At 43.4% G+C, this 19,547-nt stretch overlaps 1 protein-coding gene across 1 annotated transcript in view; it reads right to left on the minus strand.

Annotated features, from left to right (window-relative positions):
• Positions 1-19,547, minus strand: part of RSPO2 (R-spondin 2) — a 151,465-nt gene that overhangs the window by 36,945 nt on the left and 94,973 nt on the right. Inside the window, exons 3-4 of the mRNA XM_040433837.1 lie at positions 11,544-11,687; positions 11,159-11,347 (exon numbers count right to left, since the gene is read on the minus strand). Coding sequence (XP_040289771.1) covers positions 11,159-11,347; positions 11,544-11,687 — 333 coding nt within the window. The remainder of the gene's footprint in view (positions 1-11,158; positions 11,348-11,543; positions 11,688-19,547) is intronic.

Consider the following 19,547-nt stretch of genomic DNA (forward strand, 5'->3'; position numbering starts at 1 on the left):
AAGTCGAAAGAATTTTTCACATTCCTGTCATGGTTCACGTTGCCAAGTTTTGAGCTTGGATCGCTTTTAACCACTTTTACGCCATCATTTTTACTACAAGTACCATTTAGGTTAATATATGTAAAGGGAATATTCAGGCCATTTAATGCAGTGCTGATATATAACATTTCAAGCGCTAGGCAATCATCGGACTCATGCTGAAGGCATTACGCCCGTTTTATAAAACCTGTCATCATTTTGCCTTTTCCTATTATGATACTTACAAGGAATGTATTTAAATATGTATTTCATTACTAATCCTGCCTACGAACAAAAGTCACACCGTCGGGCTCAGAATGATTAGTATGAAGGATGCAATGAGAAGGAGAAGAGGGATTAGCACAATTTGTCAGCTGACTGACACAGAGGAAAAATGACCATGATGGAATTAGGGAAGTCTGGTTCGAATCTTGCGTTCCAAGGAAAGGATTTCACCGTGAGATATTGGGTTATTTGTCAAAAAATAAATATTTGAGAGGAAAGAAAAAAGAATGCTTTCACATGGTAATACATACTAAACGTCATCAGACCTTTCTACAAAATGCCATTCATTTTACAAGAGTCTTCTGAAGCTTAAAGGGGTGACATATCCCCTTTTTCATCCAGGCAACCGCCCCCCCCCCCCCTCCCCAGATATGAGCATTACACTGATAGGCAGAGGCTTCTAGGGAGGGATTACTATGTAGGGGGGCAAATTACTATATGGGGCAGTATGGGGGAAACTACTGTGTGTGGGGGCAGTGTGGGGGACACTACTGTGTGGGGTAAATTACTATATGGGGCAGTGTGGGGGAAATTACTGTGTGGGCAGCAGTGTGGGGGAAATTACTATATGGGGCAGCGTGGGGGGCGTTGCTATTGGGGAGGCACTGTAGGGGAAATTCTATTATTTCTGTGGACACTGTACAGGGATTATTACCTGGGGCACAATATAAGGTGTTATTATTACTGGGGGCACTCTAGGGGACATTATAGCTGCTGTGGACACTATAGGGACATTTGGGGTCATTTATCAAACTGGTGTAGAACTGGCTTAGTTGCCCATAGCAGCCAATCAGATTCCACCTTTCATATTTGACAGCTCTTTTGGAAATCCAGTTCTACTTTACACCAGTTTGATAAATGACCCCAATGTCTACTGGGGTCACTATTTTTTCAGCAGTATAGTACCTGGGTGAGTATTTAGCTTTTTTTTCTTTTTTTTTATGTGCCAACTTTGGGAGACATGGGGGGGCACAGGAGAACATGTGGGGGGAAATATTATGGTGAGATACTGTGTGGGGGCAAATAATTATGGGAGGGATTACTATGTAGGGGGCAAATTACTATATGGGGCAATTTGGGGGAAACTACTGTGTGGGGCAAAATACTATATGGGGCAGTGTGGGGGAAACTACTGTGTGGGGGCAATGTGAGGGAAATTACTGCATGGGGGAAATTACTGTTTGGGGGCAGTGTGGGGGAAATGACTGTGTGAGTGAAATTACTGTATGGGGGCAGTGTGAGGGAAATTACTGTATGGGGGCAGTGTGAGGGAAATTACTGTATGGGGCAGTGTGAGGGAAATTACTGTATGGGGGCAGTGTGAGGGAAATTACTGTATGGGGGCAGTGTGAGGGAAATTACTGTATAGGGGCAGTGTGGGGGAAATTACTGTATGGGGGCAGTGTGGGGGAAATTACTGTATGGGGGCAGTGTGGGGGAAATTACTGTATGGGGGCAGTGTGGGGGAAATTACTGTATGGGGGCAGTGTGGGGGAAATTACTGTATAGGGGCAGTGTGGGGGAAATTACTGTATGGGGGCAGTGTGGGGGAAATTACTGTATGGGGCAGTGTGGGGGAAATTACTGTATGGGGGCAGTGTGGGGGAAATTACTGTATGGGGGCAGTGTGGGGAAAATTACTGTATGGGGGCAGTGTGGGGAAAATTACTGTATGGGGCAGTGTGAGGGAAATTACTGTATGGGGGCAGTGTGGGGGAAATTACTGTGTGGGGGCAGGGTGGGGGAAATTACTGTGTGGGGGCAGGGTGGGGGAAATTACTGTGTGGGGGCAGTGTGAGGGAAATTACTGTGTGGGGGCAGTGTGAGGGAAATTACTGTATGGGGCAGTGTGAGGGAAATTACTGTATGGGGGCAGTGTGAGGGAAATTACTGTGTGGGGGAAATTACTGTATGGGGGCAGTGTCGGTGAAATTACTGTATGGGGGCAGTGTGAGGGAAATTACTGTGTGGGGGCAGTGTGAGGTAAATTACTGAATGGGGGCAGTGTGAGGGAAATTACTGTATGGGGGAAATTACTGTATGGGGGCAGTGTGGGGGAAATTACGGTATGGGGAAATTACTATGTGGGGGCAGTGTGGGGAAAATTACTGTATGGGGGAAATTACTGTATGGGGGCAGTGTGGGGGAAATTACGGTATGGGGAAATTACTATGTGGGGGCAGTGTGGGGGAAATTACTGTATGGGGGAAATTACTGTATGGGGGCAGTGTGGGGGAAATTACGGTATGGGGAAATTACGGTATGGGGAAATTACTATGTGGGGGCAGTGTGGGGGAAATTACTGTATGGGGCAGTGTGAGGGAAATCACTATGTGGGGGCAGTGTGGGGGAAATTACTGTATGGGGCAGTGTGAGGGAAATTACTGTGTGGGGGCAGTGTGAGGGAAATTACTGTGTGGGGGCAGTGTGAGGGAAATTACTGTGTGGGGGCAGTGTGAGGGAAATTACTGTGTGGGGGCAGTGTGAGGGAAATTACTGTGTGGGGGCAGTGTGAGGGAAATTACTGTGTGGGGGCAGTGTGAGGGAAATTACTGTATGGGGGCAGTGTGAGGGAAATTACTGTATGGGGGCAGTGTGAGGGAAATTACTGTGTGGGGGCAGTGTGAGGGAAATTACTGTGTGGGGGCAGTGTGAGGGAAATTACTGTATGGGGGCAGTGTGAGGGAAATTACTGTGTGGGGGCAGTGTGAGGGAAATTACTGTATGGGGGCAGTGTGGGGGAAATTACTGTATGGGGGCAGTGTGAGGGAAATTACTGTGTGGGGGCAGTGTGAGGGAAATTACTGTATGGGGGCAGTGTGAGGGAAATTACTGTATGGGGGCAGTGTGAGGGAAATTACTGTATGGGGGCAGTGTGAGGGAAATTACTGTATTGGGGCAGTGTGGGGGAAATTACTGTATGGGGGCAGTGTGAGGGAAATTACTGTATGGGGGCAGTGTGAGGGAAATTACTGTATGGGGGCAGTGTGAGGGAAATTACTGTATGGGGGCAGTGTGAGGGAAATTACTGTATGGGGGCAGTGTGAGGGAAATTACTGTATGGGGGCAGTGTGAGGGAAATTACTCTGTGTGGGGGCAGTGTGAGGGAAATTACTCTGTGTGGGGGCAGTGTGGGGGAAATTACTATGTGGGGGCAGTGTGGGGAGAAAGTATAAAAGACACATATGACTTCTCCACTCCTGGCTTTGGCTTCCAAAACTCCATGCAGGAACCTTACCATGTGGCTGTACCCTAAGGAACTGATGAAGATAGCCAAGTACAAAACTCAGCTGTTTTCGTCTGCCCTATAAATATTGAATAAGTGAAAGCTCACATGCTCGACTGCTGCTCTATTCCAACTCCTCCTCACTACAGCAATGCCATGTGGAGGAACAGGGGTCTAGTATAGAGATCAGTGGGGGTCCCAAAGATGGAGCTTGTTAAGATCAGAATGTCCCCATTCTGGGAAAACACCTTACATTTTTCAGAAACTTATTAAACAGCATATGTAACATGGACAAAAACAAATTACCAAAGAGGTTTTCCAGGAGTACACTATTGATGACCTATCCTCAGGTCATTAATGTCTGATTGGTGGGGGTCCGACTCCTGGTACCACTGTCGATCAGCTGTTTGAGAAGCCAATGTCCTCCAGTACTATATCCATATGCTAATCATACATTGTATAGCAGCGGCTGTAATTGGTATTGCAGCCCAGGGCCATTCACTTGAATAGGACTGAGCTGCACATGGGCCATGACATCCATGTACGTGATGTCACTGGCCTAGGAAGTAGTTCTGGTGCTCACCAGAGCGCCACAGCCTCTTCAAACAGCTGATCGCATGGGTGCCGGGAATCAGACCCCACGATCCGATATTGATGACCTATCCAGATATTTTACTCCCAGAAAACCCCTTGAAGGGGTTATCTGTCGGAATAAAATTTTCTTAGATAAGGGCAGAATGGGTTAAAAAAATATATATAATAACACATGCACCTCATCATTGCCCCACTAATGTCATTCCCATGCTTACTGCTGCTCTGGGATCAACATGCAGGAAATAGCAGAAGATGTCTGCTCGGCCAATCACTGACCTCAGCTATAACCCTCCTGTGCCATTGGGCTGAGGGGAAATTTCCTGCCATGTAGGGCTGCAGCTAACGATTATTTGAATAATCGATTAGTTGTCGATAATTTCATCAATTAATCGGGGAAAAACAGCAAAATGACAAACAAAAGGGGTTTATATGATTTTACTTGAAAAATTATGTTCAAAGGCCATATTAAAACAAATTTAGGAGTTACATAATTATTTAAATTTTGCATTACAATGTAAAAAAGACAAGTTATGGGGGATCTGTGGATGAAACTGTTATGGGGATCTGTAGATGGTACTGTTATGGGGAGGGGGATCTGTGGATGGCACAGTTATGGGAGGGGGATCTGTGGATGGCACAGTTATGGGGAGGGGGATCTGTGGATGGCACTGTTATGGGGAGGGGGATCTGTGCACTGTTATGGGGAGGGGGATCTGTGGATGGTACTGTTATGGGGAGGGGGATCTGTGGATGGTACTGTTATGGGGAGGGGGATCTGTGGATGGCACTGTTATGGGGAGGGGGATCTGTGCACTGTTATGGGGAGGGGGATCTGTGGATGGTACTGTTATGGGGAGGGGGATCTGTGGATGGTACTGTTATGGGAGGGGGATCTGTGGATGGTACTGTTATGGGGAGGGGGATCTGTGGATGGTACTGTTATGGGGAGGGGGATCTGTGGATGGTACTGTTATGGGAGGGGGATCTGTGGATGGTACTGTTATGGGGAGGGGGATCAGTGGATGGTACTGTTATGGGAGGGGGATCTGTGGATGGTACTGTTATGGGGAGGGGGATCAGTGGATGACACTGCTATGGGGGGGATCTATGGATGACACTATATAGCATCGTATGCTATATGTGTCATCCACAGATCCCCCTCCCCATAACAGTGCCATCCACAGATCCCACTCCATAACAGTGCCATCGAAAGATCCCCTCCATGACAGTGCCATCCACAGATCCCCTCCATAACAGTGCCATCCACAGATCCCCTTCATAACAGTGCCATCCACAGATCCCCTCCATAACAGTGCCATCCACAGATCCCCTTCATAACAGTGCCATCCACAGATCCCCTCCATAACAGTGCCATCCACAGATCCCCTCCATAACAGTGCCACCCACAGATCTCTCAATACACCGGCCACATCAGTATTCAGACTATTCCTTAACTGGCAGTAACTTTTACTTGAACTTTAAATCAGCTCTATGATCTTTATTACCTTACAAATACAATGAAGCTCCAGTAACAGGCAGAGCAGGCGGCGGCGTAACGTCGCTCATGTGACGCGCCTGCTCTGCCCACTTTATGAATGAAGCAGACGGAGCAGGCGCGTCACGTGAGTAAGTGACGTAACGCCGCCGCCCGATCTGCCTGTTACCGGAGCTTCATTGTAAGTTAGTAAAGATGCGCCGATATAAAGTTGAAGAAAAAGTTACTGCTGGTTAAGTACCCTGACCGCCCGCTCCCGCCCCGCATAGCAACGAATCGGCTGATTATTCGATAACGGGATTCGTTGACAACGAATCCCGTTATCGAATATTATCAATAACTTTGATTAATCGTTGCAGCCCTACTGCCATGTCCTATCTAAAAGAAATTTCACACCACCGGACAACTCCTTTAACATTGACCTTTAAAAGTGGTGTTCTGAGAGTTTTTTTTTTTTACTGCTGACCTATCATCAGTATCTGATCAGTGGTGGTCTGACACCCGGGGCCACCGCCGATCAGTTATTTGAGAAGGCACCGGCGTTACCAGTAGTGTCAGTCTTCTCTCACCTCACCAAGCACAGCGCCGTACATTCTATAGTGGCTGCTCTTGGTATTGCAGCTTAGCCCCGTTCACTTCAATGGGGCTGAGCAGTGCCTAGGCCATGTGACCGATGAGCGCAATGTCAGTGGGTAAGCTGGACAAGGCCGCTGTGCTACTGCTAGCACCGGTGACTTCTCAAACAGCTGATCGGCAGGGGTCCCAGGTCTCTGACCCCCACCGATCAGATACGGATGACCTATCCAGAGAATAGCAAATACTATATTCAGAGCAGCACTCAAATACCAGGTAGACTCTAACTGGAATGCATCAGCCCATCCACAACCTGAGATCCACCTTGGTCATCCGGTCACCATACAAACACAAGTTGACAGCAGCCTATCCAGAAGTGAACTTTATTCACTATATACGTTTTTTGAGCTCACTTTATGATTTGCTTGATAAAAGTCTACTATGTAGTCGAAACGTTGCACTTCATTTGACGTTATTGCACATTTTTTCATGGACCCACTGTGAATAAAGTTCACTTCTGGATAGGCTGCCGTCAACTTGTGTTTGGATGCTATCCAGAGAATAGGTCATCAGTTGAAATTTCTTGGAAAACCTCTATAAAAAGCTGTGAAATAAAACAGTTGCAATACAGAACGCAGCAGAGTCAACCATCTTGTTACAATAGTAAAGCATTCTGCATAAAAAAGCCTTTGCCAAACAACCTCAGTTATGACCTAGCTGTGAGCGCTGCCCCAGCTTCTTGGCGGTACCTGCCGCTGGCAAGTACTTTATCTCCTGATCTTATGGGAAGTCTATGGAGCAGCCAGAATGGCTTTCATCAACAAATTATATATTTGTCAAACGTAATCTTGTAAAAAATAAAAATAAAATAAAAAAAATATTAAATTGAGAAATAGACATTACAGGAGAGAGAGGAATGGTAAAAATGTTACTAGACAGAAGGTACGGGCTTTTGATCTGGTCATACACGAAAACAAAATCTCCTTAAGTATTTTAATCTAGCGTGAGAATAATTGCAGAAGACAGGCATGAAGTAGTCCACAAGGGATTTTCACCAATGTAGGAGCAATTTATGATAAATGACATACTCCTTGGTTGTTGGTGCCAGTCAGGGCATTGCCCATGGTCTACGAGGCAAAAGTTGCCCAACATCTAGTCTTAAAGGGGTTGTCACATCTCAAGCATCGGTGGCTTATCTCTAAGATATGGCCCCAATGTCTGATAGCTGTGGGACCCACCTCTGGTACCCGCAGCTATCCCTAAAACGGAGCCCGCATGCATGGCTGCCTACCATTCATTTCTATGGGAGTGCAGAAAATAGGCGATTCCTAGAAATGAATGGGAGGTGTGCTGTGTAAGCGAGACCACAACTCTATTCCTTTCTATGGGGCTGACGGAAATACCCAGCGCTCGGCTATTATTGTCAGTCCCAGAAACACATAGAAACGAGTGGAGGGCAGCCATGCATGCGCAATCTGCTCTACTTCACTCTGCAGGCTCCATTCTAGAGGTAGGTGCAGGTCCCAGAGGTGGGGCTAGCACCTATCAAACATATCCTAGCGATATGCCACCAATGAATGAGGTGAGACACCCCCTTTTAAGAGATGTTTGCTCGGGTTAAGGAACATCTTTGCTTTTAATTAAAGGAGGCTTCCAGGACTTCAATGTTGATGACCTATCCTCATGATCAATATCAGATTGGAGGGAGTCTGATGCCCCGGCACCCCCACGATCAGCCATTCATGGCGGCTGCTAGAAACTAGAGTGGACAGAGCCAGAAGGCTTCATACACTGTGTAGTGGTCGTGCCAGGGTACTGCAGCTCAGCTCCCACTGAAGTGAATGGGAGCTGAGCTGCAGTATGTCAGGCCCAGAAACTACATGGTGTTCAGAGCCTTCTGCTTCCAGTGCTATCCACTGTATAGATGGCCACACTGGCGGCTGCCACAAAACGGCCAAACGATGAGGGTGCTGGGTATTGGTCTGATCGGGGTGCTGATCCTGAGGACAGCTTATCAACAGTGTTGAGCGAATCGAAGTCCACGAAGTGGGCTTCGAACTGAATTTCAGGATAAATTTGATTCGAATTTCCACGTGCCTTGTGACTGCAAAAGACAAAAAAATAATAAAAATAATCATACTTAGCGGCTCCATTTGTTCGCGAACGGCTGACCGCTGCCATCTTGCTTGAAGATTCCAAGCACGGTGAAGTATAACATTACCACGCTGGCCGGCGTGATGACGTTATCTCGGGCCGTGCAAGATTTTGCACCAGATCTTCAAGCAAGATGGCGGCAGCCAGCCTGTCATGAGCAAATGGTTGTTTAAAAAAAATAAAATTTAACACCAGATTGTTGCTATCAGATGCGCAATCGTCGCTCCGTCATTGCACCCACTACTTACAAAGAAATGCATTTAGGGACATAGTCATTTGTCACGAAGCATATTTTTTTGTAAAATTCAGCGAAGCAGCCGAATCAAATTTTCAAATATCTCTAGTCATTAATATACAAGTACTGTAAAACCACAAAGTGATACTCTGACCACATTTAACATGGTGGAATAGTTAGTCAGCTGAGATCTGCAGAGCGCAGCCGTATGGGTACAGACCTGTGCAGTAACTTCTCTCGTTTCCGCCTCTCCCCCCAATAAGGTGGACAAATAACCATACCACATAATGCTCAATTATCACCGCAGTTGCTTAAACACTGTTGAATCCACCAAACACTACAAAAATAATATAGTGTGCAATTCCAACTCTTTAGTTTCACATAAAAGTGCAAGTAAATATCACCGTACAGTGCTCAAATACTAATATATAGTGACCAATACATTGGAGGTGCCACACAGGCTGCACATCTCTAAGACTGAACTTCCATACAGTACAGTCTACAGATGCACCATCTACACAGGGATCTGTTTGACCATGGGTCTATATACTGTGTTTTATGAGAATGCAAAATATAGTTAAACTTATTCTTCACTGCCACAGAGTCAGCTCATCAGCAGGCCTTCAACTACAATCTTTTACAGGGTCAGCTCACCTGCAGGCCCTTGCATATAATGTTTTAGAGGGTCAGATCACCTGCAGGCCCTCACCTACAAACTTTTTTTTTCAATGCATGTAAAATTAAAAAAAAGAAGCAACTTTGCAATTTATTTTTGCTCAGTTCTTTTTTTAAAAACCTAAGTGTCTCCATGGTTACAGACTACAAACAAACCGTGTAGTCTGATCCCGTTGTCATACTGCCTTTCCATCTTTCTCCTGCGTCTTGGTCGCCTCCAAAGTGCTCAGATGAGAGCTGGAGAGGCTTTATTCTTGTTATCACTCAATCTCTAAGCTCACTGACCCACATGCCAAGGGAAACATCTGACTTGTCAGGAGGAGTTTTATAAAACTGAGAGGCACATTTCTTCGGATTATTATATAAAGTCATAAAATACTATACAGTACGGTATTATTATATTTTTTTTTCAAATTTAGAATGCAACTGATCTCTCCCAACATTTCAGGCAGCTGAGAGACAAGAAAACTTGGATATAAAACAGGTGAAAAAGAATAAAGGAAACTGCTGTGGTTTGGCCAGGAAGCACAGAAAAAGGATCTGGTGATGGAGACAAGTCTGCTGACGGCGTCTGAGTTGTAGAGCGTGTTGTGCATTTACAAAGTCGACACCACAACTATAATATCTGCATACAAGCCAAAAGGCTAAAAAAGAATATTTGAGAAAGCTCTACAGAGTGATTCAACACGCAATAGAAAGCAAATGGGTGATACCATCTACTCGCCATATATTGTGGCGGTACGCTCCACCATGAAGCCATGTATTGACCAAATTCCAAATATTATTATTTTTTTTTTTTATAGAGTTTTGCGATGGAAATACCACGGTTCCTTCTATCAGATGACCGTGGGGGTGACCGGAGAGAGAAGCAAATTCATGAATAGTAACCAATTCTACAATGGTCCAAATTTAATTGCCAATGGTATTTGCCACCTTTTGTCCTCTCTGCTCACAGCAGGCATAGAAAGTTGACCATCTGGCACAAATTTGTGGTGCAAATATGCGTCATTTTTCTCTTACTCTAGTTAATACATTTGGCTTAAACAAAGTCTCCTGGGAAATCACGTCCACTTTTCAAACATGATAAGCAAGAAGTAAAGTCACACAATGTGACTTTCAAAAAGCGGTGGTAAAAGTTCCCTCATGCAGTAGAAAATTTGCACAAAATACTGAAAATTCTAAAAGATACATAGTAGAAGGAAAATAGGTCATGCACTAAACGAAGTTTACCAAGTAGGCCAGAGGGGTAGATGTATGTGATGACCTCATGATATTTTCTTGAATTACTCCAAGCCTAACTTTTTCAGAGACCCATATCCAACACCCAAAACGACAAGGAGACCACCAATAATTGTCATCTTGGTTATGGATGGATTGCATAGTCAAGCAATCCAAGAAATAGTACCAGTTATACCATGTTGAAGACAGAATGTTATTCCCTTAAAAAGGTTGTCCATGTTTTTGGACTTTTTAAGAAAAAAAAACTTTTTTTTAAACTTTCAACAGTTTTTAAACTATCACCTGCTCTCCGGCTCCATTCAACAGTCTTCTGGCCTCCTGTTCTGTAAAGTTACAGATGGATGAGGTCACATGTGCCACTGAAGTCAACAACTAGCCTTAAGAGGTTGACGTGTCCTCAAAGAGGTGAGTATGATTTTTTTCAACAGGTAGAACACACTATAGGTTTAAATAAAATAAAAAGTACAAAAACCTGGGCAACCACCTTTAAAAGGGGTATTCTCATCACAGAGAGTTGTGGGATATTCCACAGGATCCCCCTATAAAACATTTATGGCTTTTATTCTGTGAATTTGCCATAAATGTAAGTTATGAGAACACCTCTTTAGCTGATAGAGAGTCTATGAATTAGATATTGCTTGTGGACTACTCATATCTTTCTTACCTCCAGGACAGTGCCGTACTGCCAGTTTACATCTTCTAGATTCTGCAATGGTTGGACATGGGATTGTGTCTTTTGCTGGCTTCTTTACAATCTGTCGAGTCCTCGTCTCTAGGCCCCATTTATAACCACATGTTCTGTTATTTCTAATGCATGTTCCCCATTCGCTCCATGGTCCCACCTCACATCCATCTGGAGGAAACCAACAAGTTTGAGAAGAACTTTGTTTAATGAAGACAATACTATCGAGTTGGACAGCCAACAAGATGTTGCCCAAACCAAAACATAACAAACCCTGGCAGATATATTACACTACATTTAGCATAGTCTGTAGATATAAAAAAAAAAAAACGTAAGAAATCCTTAAGACAAGGTAGATGTCACTCACCCACACACTCCATGGTGTCATCCAATGGTGCAAATCCCTCGGGACATTCCTCAAAACAACGTCCCTTGTGAGAGTAAAATCCTGGTTTGCACTTCGTGCAGAAATCTCTGCTAAAACAAGAGTCACAATTCTCGATTCTGCATCCTAGAATAGAAATAGAATAATTAGCTTCTCCCCCTCATGTATATTATATAATACAATTTTACAAAGATATCTACCAAAAATAGATGGCATTGTAGTCTAAAAAACGTGAGGTTACAGACTGCACTACTGGTTTTAATGAAAAGACCTCTTTTGTTAAGGTGCAGTCTGGTCCTGGAGTTTGTGTGTGGATTGAAAGCACCAAATACAGAAAACCCAGGAACCCAGGTAGGAAACTCTTATTGTTGCACAAGGTAATCTAGATCCAAAGTGAAAGTTTCCATAACAATTAGGGGCAAATTTTTGAAGGTTATAGAGGGCATGTGCATCAGACCTCACTATTTTCCTAAATTAGTGGTTATCTGATGACTATTCAGAGGTCCTATCCAGCCAAAAAGGGGCGTAGAGGAGACCATGCAAAATTGCTGCTCTATCTCCACTGAAGTCCGTTTGGCTGACAGCTAGCTCTCCCAACTCCCTCATACACACGCATGCTTGGTTCAGCTGAGCTTGTATGTATTTTTGAAGGAGGAGAAAGCCACTGCCAGACACCTATGGTGGTAGCTTATCCACTGGGAGAATAAATGGCCTAGGTAATGAATTTCAATGCATGCAATCCTTTTCAGTCAGGAGGTCACTTACCAATTAGATTGTCAACTGGCCCTGCTGAAATCATCAAGTTCAGGCAGCAATACTCTAATGGGAGTTGCTGGCTAGACCGATGAAGAGGACTATCTATGCACATGTGGTCTCACCTCTCCTATGTGGCTGTGATAGGAAGGCCCCTACCAATTATATTTTAACCACTACATGTAATCATGTGTGACTACACCCTAAGAAGCATTAAGGGGATAATTTACTAATAGATATACCCCACTTTGTGACGTATACCATGCCCCCTTTTTTAGACCTGGTGTGAGCGGGGAGGAAGTCGCAGATTCTGCCAAAACATTGCCTGTCTCATTCATCATTTTCTAATTTTTTTTTAGGTGTAGAAGATGGTCTAAATGTAAAACAGCAAGGAAGCTGTCTTACATTTAGAAGCGGCGGTGGATACACCAGCACCTCTACATAACTTCAGCAATCCACAGCCAGCACAGGGGCTTATTCAGACCGGTGTCTAAAATGCCAATCCTAATAAATGTGACCCTAAATGTTCCTTTAGTAAAAGCCTTTTAAAAGGTGATCTAGAATTAGGGTATTCATTGCCTTAAATGAATCAACAAATGCCTCTCCTTAAAACAGCAACAGAGTTTAACATAGGAGTTTTGCCATGAATAATATTCTCCATTTTTCAAACCCGCCCCTGGATCTCAATACTTTTCTAATTGCATGTATTTAAAAATTCTGTATAGTCACTGAGCTATTCAATAACATGAATCTGTATTGTGCCATCTGCTGTCTATTCTTTTCCTTATTTCATGTCCACCTTACTTTGGTGTTTGCACACGCCCAGTTTAAAAGAGCTACGGCAGAAAGAACACACCCTCTGAGCTGTGATGGAGAGAGAGCTGCAGCAGAATAGACACACCCCTGAGCTGCAGCAGAATGGTCACACCCCTGAGCTGCAGCAGAATGGTCACACCCCTGAGCTACAGCAGAATGGACACACCCCTGAGCTGCAGCAGAATGGTCACACCCCTGAGCTACAGCAGAATGGACACACCTCTGAGTTGCCAGCCTTAAATAAATTTAGCAAAGCAACTAAATCGATGAATGAGGAGATCTCTGGATCCATGTGAGGTACAAGGCTGGTTCTAGCTTTCTTAGAAAGAGGTTTCCATGTACTATACGATCTCAGATTTACATTTTGTACATCATTCATGGCATAACCCTTTTAAATGCTTTTTCTGACCCCTTAAGCGGCTTTCAAAAATTATAACTAAACATATATTAAAAATTGGATGCTACACGTTGGACAACTCGTCATGTAACACGTTGTCACCTTGCAAGATGTCGCAGACATTACCAGTAACTGGCATCATGGGAACAGGGCCACATTTTAAGTGTAGCCACATCAGAAGTGCATCAAGCTAATACAAAGTGATTTTTAGGGGTCAGAAACTAAAATATGGCACAACAAGATTTATTGCATAATATATAAAGAATAGAGTAAGTAGTCTGATATAGCATACTCATGGATATCCTAATGGATGGGGGAGGGGGAAAGAACAATGGTCTAAACAGCAGAATCACTTTCTACCTGGAGGAACAATGGACGCACACGTTATAAATCAGGTACATTATGGGGAATACGTGGTTCATTTCTGAAACACTATATTCGGCATCAATGCAAACCATCAGCAGACGTATGGAGTTACAGCGCCGTGCATTTGGAACTCATTTCTTATGGCACAATACTTGCTCCTTTGGTCAATTGCATAAATCTTTCCAGTCTCATTGTGTCTGAAAAATACAGAACTTGCACAGAACTGAAATAACTATTTGTGAACTCCCCGAGGCTTTTTCTAACTACATATTTTTTGAGGTTTTTATACATGTACACACACACATTATAATGTATAGCTTATAAGAAAATAAGTCAAGGTCAACAGGGAATCTAGGAGCAACATCTTAAGTGTCTTAAGCTGTGAAGGAGCCTTTGTTCTTCAGAGTTGTACTACAATGATATTCCACATCATCCACAATGCCCTCTAGAGAGAGTAAACCGCTATAGTGTTTGCTTGTGACAAAACCTTAAACTGAGAATGTGAGCTGAACGGATTTGTAAGGAAATATAGCGGTAATATAACTTATAATAACAAAATAGTTGACCACTACCTATAGGCATTGCAGGTGACATTCAGCACAGGTGTTGTCCTCTGTTGTAAGCCAAAAACTCGCCTGATCACAATTCCTGTAAGGTTGGGTTTACAGGCTCAGGTTTTCTGAGGCCAAAACCAGGAGTGGATTCAAGAATTAGGTGCGGTAGTACATGTATATGTCCTTATTACTTTCTACTCTACCTTTAGGATCCCCACCTAGTTTTGCCTTCAAAATTGCAAAATCAGAAAACCTGAACGTGGAAACGGAGGCGAAGAGCTAGCTCACACAATGGATTTTGCCCCGCTACTTTTTGCATCGTATTTTCAATTTTGATATGACGGACCTGCTCCCCGTTTAGCGCTAAACTGCAATCCAACACAAGCCGTGGTTTCCAGCAGCACCCGTACAAATACTGCTCCAAGAAAGGACATGTCCATTCCAAGGGCGGTCACAGAAGATAAATCACAGCCACATAAATGGCAGAGCAGCCTCCCGCTGAAAGCATATCAAGGTGGTTTACTCGTTGCTAGCACGCGGTTTTTGGCACGGAATTCAGCAGGGGCAAGAATCTGTGTGAACTAGTGCATTTGAAAGTAGCAGTAGTTTGCCATGCTGCTGGAAAGGGATTGAGTTAGGGTTGTCCAGGGTATATAGATACAGAACTACAGCGGTGATACATCTTTGCCCACCCCCTTCTCACCACCACCACCTCTGGCACAGTAAAACCACATGCAATTTGCCAATTACCCTGTGTTTTTATTACATAACTTCTTTAGTCTGGAAACACACATGCAGTTTTTGAGGCAGTTTTTTGGATGGTTTTAGCAGGAAGAAATTTGAATCTTTTTATGTTTCTCATTCCTTTAGAATCCACTCCTGTTTTTTGTTCAGAAAATTTACACTAAAAACTGCAACGTGTGACCCCGACCTGGAAGGAGTTTCCTGAACTTTGATATCTATGACCTTTCCTTAGGATAAGTCATCAATATCAGGTTGGTGGGACTAGCTCCTAACATTCCCACCAATCAGCTGCTTGGAGGGGCCATACTTTTGTACAGAGCTGTGCCTATTAGAACAAGTCAAGAAGAAGTGGCGCTAGAACACTGTGGCCCCTTCAACCAGTGAGGATTCTAGGTGTTGGACCACCATGATTGATGTTGATGGCCCATCTTTAGGATAGACCATCAATATTGCAAGTCGCAGAAGTCACTAGTGTTGAGCGCGAATATTAGAATCGCGAATTTTAATCACGAATATTGCCACTTCGAGAATTTGCGAATATTTAGAATATAGTGCTATATATTCTAATTGCGAATTTATTGCGAATATCAGCACATCTCTAGCAACCAATAGGAAAGTTGCCTATAGGAGTAGTGTTGATAGCGAATTTTCGTATCGTGAATTTTCCGATTGCCGATTTTCACAATCAAGAAAATAATGACTGGAGATCACGAATTCCCGAATTTGCGAATATATAACGAATATTCGCGAAATATCACAAATTCGAATATTGCCCCTGCCGCTCATCACTGGAAGGCACCTTTTTAAAAACCTGTGCATCCACAACTCACGGTAAAACCACAACTTACAGCATATACTGCTCTGGCTGTGTAGATTGGTTCTTACCCATGTAGGAAGAAAAAAAAAGCAATTCCCAAATTTTTTTTATTGGCTTTTTTAAAAAACGTTTACAGTGTGAGATTAATTACATAATAATTGTTTAGTGTGCGCCATTACAGACGTGGCGATATCAAATATGTGGAGGAGATTTTATTTTAGCGATTTTTTTAAGTTTATATAAAATTTAAATTTAATACTACTTTTTTTAACTTTTGTTTTACCAGTTACTAGACCCGCAAGGGGACTGTAACAGTGTTGAGTGAATCAAAGTTAACCAAGTGGACTTCGATCCCAATTTTAAGAAAAATTTGATTCATCACGAAGGCGAATTTCCTCGCTTTTCATGGTAACGACTCAATTTTTCCTGAAATGGTGATAAAATTTTTTTTAAAAACATACTCCCCTCATCTATTTGATCACGGAAAGTCCATCGCGGCCATATCGACTAACGAAAGTGCGCCAAATCTCGCATGTGCTGACATGTGACGTCACCACATCATCACACTGGCCGGGCGCGGTAACCTCCTCAGTGATGACATCACCGTGTCCGACCAGCGTGAGGACATGGCGACGTCATCACGTCACTGCGCACTTGATACGTTTTCTCCAATCAAGATGGCTGTGACGGCCTCTCTGCCATCCAATGGATGGCAATAAATCCCTGATTAACCCCTGAAAGGCCTCAATGGGACTCTCAGATACCGCAATCAGCATTGAACGCATTTGAAGGGTTCAATGACAGGAGCAGTGCGATCGCTGTTCCTAGTCATTGCACCGGCTACATACAATGGAATTGATTTGTGACAAAGTACTTTGTAACTAATCAAATTTTAGTTGAAATTCCGCGAAGCAGCCGAATCAAATTTTGGAAAGCTTCGCTAATCGCTTCTATAATATATTATACATCTTATGCAATACAGTGCATTATACTATTAGTGCTATACTGACAGTCACCTTCAGGGTGCACATATAATACATATACACACACAGTCAATGTTACCAGCATATGGATTTTTTAAAATTAAATAACTGATATTTTCAGTTTGATGCCTTCTCTTCTTCTACCATCACAGTGGATAGTTTGTAACTTTTCTTTTACTAATCCTAATATCACTCTGATTTACATGTAACAAACTTTGACACAAAGAATCAGCAACAATTTGTTCAAAGGTCAGCTGAAATGATAAGCGTGAAAAATGCAGACAATTTACAAGCAAATTACACAAATGATGTGTAAATGCACAGGGCTCAACAAAGGCGGGATTAGTAAACTATGCTAAACTTGCAGTCACATCAAAGAGGATTGGCTAAGACGATTGAAACAAAGTGACATTAAGAGGGTTGTGGAGTCTAGTAACAGCTGAACTACTAATACTTTCTAAATCACTAAAATACAACAATATTTGGAATTATTAGTTGAGCAATTAATGTAAATGAAATCCACCTTCACTTGGATAAGAGAAGGACTGGAATCATTACTCCCCCCATAACAGCACTTTGGGTAGTTATCCCCCCGTGAATAAAGTCTGGCTTTGCAGATTGTAGCACCAACTCCCTCCCTCCGGTGGTATACACTGAGGGCAAAGGACCCCATAGCAAAGAATAAAATGGGTCCATTATGGGGACAGTTTTACCAACAGAGGCAACTGGTTTTGGTTTCCCTCTAGTCTCTTTTAAAGGCCATTGGGCCAATTTTCTCCTTCCATGCTTGCTGACAATGCAGTTCCTCTGGATATGGGAATCCTGTATAGGTTCTCATCACCCAGTAGAAAAGGGCCCCACAACTTCCTCATTGTTGACCTCTATGTTGTTATCTTGATATCTATGTAACAGCAGTCTGGTTTCAGGGCCTGGAAACCCCCTAAAACTGCGGCCCTCCAGCTGTTGTAAAACTACAACTCCCACAATGCCCTGCTGTAGGCTGATACCTGTAGGCTGTTCGGGCATGCTGGGAGTTGTAGTTTTGCAACAGCTGGAGGGCCACAGTTTGAGGATGCCTGCCCTAAAAACAGCAAAGTTCGTAGCCTTTAATGGTCACTATCGTGAGGGATCGGTCATGTCAAACTAATTTAATCAGTTTCTATGAGGAGGTAAGTTCTAGACTTGACAGCGGCGAATCAATGGATGTCGTATATCTGGACCTCTCCAAAGCATTTGACACTGTACCGCATAAAAGGTTAGTATATAAAATGAGAATGCTCGGACTGGGAGAAAACATCTGTATGTGGGTAAGTAACTGGCTGAGTGATAGAAAACAGAGGGTGGTTATTAACGGTACATACTCAGATTGGGTCACTGTCACTAGTGGGGTACCTCAGGGGTCAGTATTGGGCCCTATTCTCTTCAATATATTTATTAATGATCTTGTAGAAGGCTTGCATAGTAAAGTATCAATTTTCGCAGATGACACTAAACTGTGTAAAGTAATTGACACTGAAGAGGACAGTATACTACTACAGAGGGATCTGGATAGATTGGAGGCTTGGGCAGATAAGTGGCAGATGAGGTTTAACACTAAGAAATGTAAGGTTATGCACATGGGAAGGAAAAATGCAAGTCACCCGTACATACTAAATGGTAAAACACTCGGTAACACTGACATGGAAAAGGATCTAGGAATTTTAATAAACAGCAAACTAAACAGCAAAAAACAGTGTCAGGCAGCTGCTGCCAAGGCCAACAAGATAATGGGTTGCATCAAAAGGGGCATAGATTCCCGTGATATGAACATAGTCCTACCACTTTACAAATCGCTAGTCAGACCACACATGGAGTACTGTGTACAGTTCTGGGCTCCTGTAAACAAGGCAGACATAGCAGAGCTGGAGAAGGTCCAGAGGAGGGCAACTAAAGTAATAACTGGAATGGGGCAACTACAGTACCCTGAAAGATTATCAAAATTAGGGTTATTCACTTTAGAAAAAAGACGACTGAGGGGAGATCTAATTAATATGTATAAATATATCAGGGGTCAGTACAGAGATCTATCCCATCAGCTATTTATCCCCAGGACTGTGACTGTGACGAGGGGACATCCTCTGCGTCTGGAGGAAAGAAGGTTTGTACACAAACATAGAAGAGGATTCTTTACGGTAAGAGCAGTGAGACTATGGAACTCTCTGCCTGAGGAGGTGGTGATGGTGAGTACAATAAAGGAATTCAAGAGGGGCCTGGATGTGTTTCTAGAGCGTAATAATATTACAGGCTATAGCTACTAGAGAGGGGTCGTTGATCCAGGGAGTTATTCTGATTGGAGTCGGGAAGAAATTTTTTATTCCCCTAAAGTGGTGAAAATTGGCTTCTACCTCACAGGGTTTTTTGCCTTCCTCTGGATCAACTTGCAGGATAACAGGCCGAACTGGATGGACAAATGTCTTTTTTCGGCCTTATGTACTATGTTACTATGTTACTATGTTACTATGACAGCAGTCTGGTTGCGTAGACTGGACCTCCCCCTATAACAGCAGCCCGGCTGCA

The sequence above is a fragment of the Bufo bufo genome, chromosome 5 (assembly GCF_905171765.1).
Source record: "Bufo bufo chromosome 5, aBufBuf1.1, whole genome shotgun sequence".
NCBI classification, from domain to species: domain Eukaryota; kingdom Metazoa; phylum Chordata; class Amphibia; order Anura; family Bufonidae; genus Bufo; species Bufo bufo.